Source organism: Rhizophagus irregularis, chromosome 16 (assembly GCF_026210795.1).
Source record: "Rhizophagus irregularis chromosome 16, complete sequence".
Classification (NCBI taxonomy): Eukaryota; Fungi; Glomeromycota; class Glomeromycetes; order Glomerales; family Glomeraceae; genus Rhizophagus; species Rhizophagus irregularis.
The window spans coordinates 2,394,950-2,402,012 of NC_089444.1; the positions used below are offsets into that span (position 1 = coordinate 2,394,950).

Here is a 7,063-nt window from a genome sequence, read left to right on the forward strand (position 1 = left end):
TTTATATTTCAAATTATTATCATTTATTTATTTATTTATTTTTTTATCTTGGTTATTTAAACACTTTGTTAAATGATTATTTAAAATCCATCTAAAGTTAAAAAATAACAAATTATTGGCTTTATAAAGAAATCTTATTTATTTAAGAACTTACCATCAGGAATTTCCAGTTCATCTTGTTCTTTTGAATGAAAATTTGGATTATTGTATACTTCATCGGCAAATTTGTGATAAAATAGAGATGTTCGCTATGCTGTTTGCAGACCTCTACCGTACAGGTTTTCAAAACTGTACTGACGTACCGTACTGAACAATTATATAATCACTCATTTTACATAAAATATTTTAATATTTTGAAATATTGTGCTATAATTGTTCAACAATTTTATGAATATAAAGAATGGAGGGAGAATATATTAACAAATTTAACAAATTTACACATTGAGAAATTGCTTCGTTAAAGTGTTAATGCTACAAGCATTTGTTTATTATGATACATCGGAAAAATAGTATATTTAATATGTCCAATTACAAACTGATTTTATTCATGTAAAAAAATATTACATATACATAAACAGTGTTGGACAAAACTACATATTAATTGTATTAATTGCAAATTCCTATAAAATAACAGTATACAGATATATACAAAATTTTATTATACTATACTATAGCCTTTATTGTATATATCATTTGAAACTAATTGGAATTGCACAACTATCCAAACTTTGAGAATTAATATAATCGTCATCACATTTTAGAAGATCTTTTGTAAAAGGATTAAGTAATCGAGATGTATAAATAGCTTGTGGATGGGTAACTGTTTGGTAATCTTCAATGGATATAAGATTTGCTTTTCTATATTCTTCAGCTTTTTTGAATTGCATATCTAAGTCATCTTCTATAAAGAAATCATTCCAATATGGTTTATAAAATGATGAAATCAATTCACCTATTTTAATAATATTTGGTCTATTGCTTGGATTTAAATCCCAACACTTTTTCATTAAATTAATGTAACATTTTGGTACTTCTAGCTCATTTATTTCGGGTCTAACTCCTTTGCAAATATCCAATGCTAAATCATAATCATGTGCACGATTGCCAAAAGGTTGTCTTCCAGTTGCTACAAAATACATCATCATACTAAAACTGTAGATATCTGCTGCTTGAGTATAACCCTTTCCTCTTAATACTTCAGGAGCCACATAAGGCATAACTCCATAAATTTTTGTTTCATCTATATTACCAACTTTTCCACATAATCCCATATCTGAAATTGATATATAATTACTAAAATAATTTATACTTCTTAAAAATAAAATATTTCCTGAATGAAAATCACGATGAACTATATTTTTTTGATGAATTTCTTTAAAGCCATTAATAATATTAAATAATACAGATATTTTATCTTTCCAATTAAAAAGTTTTATAATTTTCATTTATCCAATGATTAAAATTGCCTTCTTTTGCATATTGGAGAACTATAATACATTCTTTTGTATCTGGATTTTGAGATATTCCATATATATTAAGAACATTACTTCCTTTATTTATTGAGTATTCTTTAACCTATTAAATAAATTAATAGCAAAAAATAATTATTAAAATTAAGAAACCTATTCTTATATTTTTTTAAAGAAGTCCATACCTCATTTAAAAACTCATCGGTAATACTGTTTTGGGAATTATGCAAACATTTCAAGGCAATTACTTTGTTTGGATTCCTATTATAAATATTTTTAGCTGTATCATATTCTAATAGACCATCCTTCCATCTTGCTGAATATACTGTAGAAAAGCCACCTTTACCTACTTCTTTAATTTCATTAAACTGGCTGTATGGTATCCATTCAAATATTATATCATTATAATCATTTATTTTTAATTGCATTTTTTGAATGAAATCATCAATTTTTTCATTTCCACTTGTCCAATTTGCTAAGTTTATAGAACCATTTTGAACAAAAATATAATTTCCTGTATCTGGATTTTGAGATATTCCATACAATACTTGAAATGCTTTATGTTTTATTGGATATTCTTTAGCCTAAATATAAGACTGTAAATATATTAATTAACAAAAATACTTAAATATTTAGAAATTTTATACCTCATTTATTAAAAAATCAATGGATTCTTGTGATTTATATAAGCATTTTAAAGCAACTTTTTTATTTGAATCCCTAGTATAATATTTATAATTTTCATTATAACATAATAGACCATCTTTCCATATTGCTGAATATACTGTCATAAGGCCATTTTTGCCTATTTCCTTAATTTCATTAAACTGATTGTATGGTATCCATTCAAGTACCGTATCATCATAATTATTAATTTCTAATTGCTTTTTTTGAATGAAATCATCAATTTTTTTATTTTCACTAATCAATATATAATTATTTTGAACAAAAATATAATCTCCTGTATTTGGATTTTGAGATAGTCCATACAATATTTGAAATGCTTTATGTTTTGTCAGAAATTTTTTAGCCTAATATAAATAAAAAAGGTTGTAAGTATATTAATTAAAAAATAAGTATTTAAATACTTGAAGAAATTCCATACCTCATTTATTAAAGAATCAATGGATTCTTGTGAATTATGTAAATATTTTAAAGCAATTTTTTTATTTGAATCTCTTTTATATTCACCTTCCTGATATTCATAACGTCATGGACCATCCTTCCATATTGCCGAATATACTGTTATAAGGCCATTTTTGCCTATTTTCTTAATTTCATTAAACTGATTGTATGGTATCCATTCAAGTACTATACTATCCTCATATTTATTAATATTTAATTGTCTTTTCTGAATGAAATCATCAATATTTTCATTTTCACTAATCCATATATAATTATTTTGAACTAAAATGTAGTTTTCTGTATCTGGATTCTGAGATATTCCATACAATAATTGAAATGCTTCATGCTTTACTGGATATTTTTTAGCCTAAATAAAAGAGTGAGATTGTAAATATATTAGTAATTAAAAAAAGTATTTAAATATTTGAAGAAATTTCATACCTCATTTATTAAAAAATCAATAGATTCTTGTGAATTATGTAAATATTTTAAAGCAACTTTTTTATTTGAATTTCTTTTATATTCACCTTCCTGATTTTTATAGTATAATGGACCATCCTTCCATATTGCTGAATATACTGTAATAAGGCCATTTTTGCCTGTCTCTTTAATTTCATTAAACTGATTGTATGGTATCCATTCAAGTACTATATCATTATAGTTATTAATTGTTAATTGCCTTTTGTAAATGAAGTCATCAATTTTTTCATTTCCACTAGTCCATATATAATTATTTTGAATAAAAATATAATCTCCTGTATCAGGATCTTGAGATATTCCATATAATGCTTGAAATGCTTTATATTTTGTTGGATATTTTTTAGCCTAATTATAAATAAATAAAATTGTAAATATATTAAATATATTAATTAAAAAAAAATATTTAAATATTTAAAGAAATTTTATACCTCATTTATTAAAAAATTAGTGGATTCTTGTGAATTATATAAGCATTTTAAAGTTACTATTTTATTTGAATCTCTTTTATATTCATCTTCCTGATATTTATAACATAATGGACCATCATTCCATATTGCTGAATATACTGTTATAAGGCCATTTTTGCCTATTTTCTTAATTTCATTAAAACGATTGTATGGTATCCATTCAAGTACTATATCATTATGGTCATTTAAACTTAATTGCCTTTCTTGGATGAAATTATCAATTTTTTCATTTCCACTTGTCCAGATAAAAACTAAAATATAATCTCCTGTATCTGGATTTTGAGATATTCCATAAAATGCTTTATGCTTTGTTGGATACTTTTTAGTCTAAATGTAAATAAAAGAAATTGTAAATATATTAATTAAAAAAGTATTTAAATTTTTAAAAATTTCATACCTCATTTATTAAAAAATCAATAGATTCTTGTAAATTATGTAAATATTTTAAAGCAACTTTTTTATTTGAATTTCTTTTATATTCACCTTCCTGATATTTATAGTATAATGGACCATCCTTCCATATTGCTGAATATACTGTTATAAGGCCATTTTTGCCTGTCTTTTCGATTTTATTAAACTGATTGTATGGTATCCATTCAAGTACTATATCATTATGGTCATTTATTCTTAATTGCCTTTCTTGAATGTAATCATCAATTTTTTCATTTCCACTTATCCATATATAATTATTTTGAACAATAATATAATCTCCTGTATCTGGATTTTGAGATATTCCATACAGTGTTTGGATTGCTTGATGGTTTGTTGGGTAATTTCTAGCCTAGATATAAATAAATGAAATTGTTATTGTATTAATTAAAAAAAAAGCATTTATATATTTGAAGAAGTTCATACCTCATTTATTAAAGAATTAATGGATTCTTGTGAATTATGTAAATATTTTAAAGCAACTTTTTTATTTGAATTTCTTTTATATTCACCTTCCTGATATTTATAGTATAATGGACCATCCTTCCATATTGCTGAATATACTGTTGTAAGGCCATTTTTGCCTGTCTTCTCAATTTCATTAAACTGATTGTATGGTATCCATTCAAGTACTATATCATTATGGTCATTTATTCTTAATTGCCTTTCTTGAATGTAATCATCAATTTTTTCATTTCCACTTGTCCATATATAATTATTTTGAACAATAATATAATCTCCTGTATCTGGATTTTGAGATATTCCATACAGTGTTTGGATTGCTTGATGGTTTGTTGGGTAATTTCTAGCCTAGATATAAATAAATGAGATTGTGATTGTATTAATTAAAAAAAAAGCATTTGCATATTTGAAGAAGTTCATACCTCATTTATTAAAGAATTAATGGACTCTTGTGAATTATATAAGCATTTTAAAGCAACTTTTTTACTTGAATTTCTTTTATATTCACCTTCCTGATATTCATAACGTAATGGACCATCCTTCCATATTGCTGAATATACTGTAATAGTGCCATTTTTGCCTTCCTCTCTAATTTCATTAAACTGATTGTATGGTATCCATTCAAGCACTATATCATCATAGTTATTAATTTTTAATTGCCTTTCTTGAATGAAATTATCAATTTTTTCATTTCCACTGGTCCAATTTGTAAAATTGGTTTCTAAATATTTTAAAATATTATCACTTGTCAAAGGTATATTTTGAGAAAACATAGTTTTTAAAAGCACGAAATTTTTTTCAAATAATAAAAATCGTATTTATTAATAAACTATGTAGTAACAGGTAATACAAAAATTTGTGCAAATGATGACTTATGTAAGCATTACATCATAAATCTAGTATTTTAGATGTCAATCATGTCACAAAAATTATTCAAAGCAAAATTTTTCTAGTTAAAGTTTTTATAGCTTTATACAAATTCTTTTATAATTTAGATAATAAATACACGCTTTGCACCATGTATAATATGTGTTTGTGAATTAAAAAAAAGATTTGAAATCATACTTGAATGACATTGAAATAAAGTTATTACATTGGAATCACAATAATACAACACTAACTGGAGTTTTCTCTGGCTGAATCAATGCATGAAATATTAATTGATTTTTTTCTTTCTAAATTTAAATATTTAAATATTTACACTACTTGGAAAAAAGTAGGCGGACACCATATTTATTAATTACTCAAAAACGTACATAATAAGTGGGGTCAAAATTTTAAATTTTATTAGTTAAACCATATACAAAACTAATATTTAGTTGGCCATCCATTATTCTTAATACACGCCTCAACCCTGCGTGGCATACTTTCAATTAAATTAATTAACGTATTATTAGGAATTTGATTCCATTCTTCATGTAAAGCACACTCCAATTCTCTCACATTTTTTGCAGGATTGGGACGTTTTCTAATGCGCCTTTCCAGCTCTGACCATAGGTGCTCGATAGGATTTAAGTCAGGTGACTGACTCGGCCAATTTTCTAAAATTTTAACCTTTTTTGTTTCTATCCATTTTTTAACATTTTTAGCGGTGTGGACAGGGGCGTTATCATCTTGGAATAAATAACCTCATCCATTATAATTATTATTAATAAATGGAAGTAAATGTGATTCGAGTATTTGTATATAGTCACGATGGTTCATTTTACCATTAATTTTTATTAGCGGCCCTAACCCCTTTCCTGAGAAACAACCCCACATCATTACACCTCCACCACCGTGTTTTATTGAAGGAACCATGTTTTTAACATTAAACCTTGTTCCGGGGGTTCTCCAAACACGACCTGGACCATCATTTTTAAATATAGTAAAGCGGCTTTCATCGCTCCAAATAACTGACTTCCATTTTCTAACAGACCAGTCTTTCCTTTCAATACACCAGTTTAAACGATTTTCTCTTTATTTATCATTAAGAAGAGGTTTGAATGCTGGAATACGTGAAAAAATATTAAGTTCATGCAAATTTTTCCTTATAGTCTTGGTAGTAACTTGTAGTCCTGTTTTCTCTTGAAAATTATTTTTTATTTGTTCAGCTGATTGACGATTATTTGTTTTGACAATTTTTTTTAATGTTTTTTGGTGTTGGCAATTTAAAAGTTTAGGACGACCACTTCGTGGCTGAGTTTCAAGACTTTTTCCTTCACAAAAGATTTGAATAGTTCGGTAAACTGCTGTTCTAGAAAAGCCAAGCATTTTAATAATTTTTTGTCTGGTGGCGCCACCTTTAAATAGACCAATAATCTGGTTGCGTTCAGCTTCCGTTAAATCATACATGGTGCGAAGTAGTACAAAATCCTAATTTGTCGATCACATTTGATGGTTGTCTATAAATGAAATAACAATTACGTCATTGTTTATTTATACCATAAACTATCACGTGATAAAATTTCAGCCCAAATTATTATGTACATCTTGGAGTAATTAATAAAATATGACGTCCGCCTACTTTTTTCCAAGTAGTGTATATTTATTTTTTATATAATGGTGTAGTTAGCCGCCGAATTCCTGATTGCCGATCATCCAGACCCGGTTTAGTCACAGAAAATCCCCTGAAATTCCACAATGATCTAC

The 7,063-nt window shown here is 26.1% G+C and overlaps 2 protein-coding genes across 2 annotated transcripts; both read right to left on the reverse strand.

The window, feature by feature from the left end:
• Nucleotides 1-689: 689 nt before the first annotated feature.
• On the reverse strand, nt 690-1,007 carry OCT59_008293 (uncharacterized protein; the record flags this gene model as incomplete). Its single annotated transcript, XM_066142347.1, has 1 exon — nt 690-1,007. The coding sequence occupies one exon, from the start codon at nt 1,005-1,007 to the stop codon at nt 690-692; it is 318 nt and encodes a 105-aa protein (XP_065999237.1).
• Nucleotides 1,008-1,422: 415 nt separating this feature from the next.
• OCT59_008294 (uncharacterized protein) lies at nt 1,423-5,205 on the reverse strand (the record flags this gene model as incomplete). The annotated part of the gene is made up of 12 exons (XM_066142348.1): nt 1,423-1,575; nt 1,655-1,730; nt 2,013-2,053; nt 2,117-2,500; nt 2,575-2,600; nt 2,688-2,961; nt 3,036-3,419; nt 3,503-3,868; nt 3,939-4,322; nt 4,397-4,780; nt 4,855-5,060; nt 5,178-5,205. The coding sequence occupies 12 exons, from the start codon at nt 5,203-5,205 to the stop codon at nt 1,423-1,425; spliced, it is 2,706 nt and encodes a 901-aa protein (XP_065999238.1).
• Nucleotides 5,206-7,063: the final 1,858 nt, after the last annotated feature.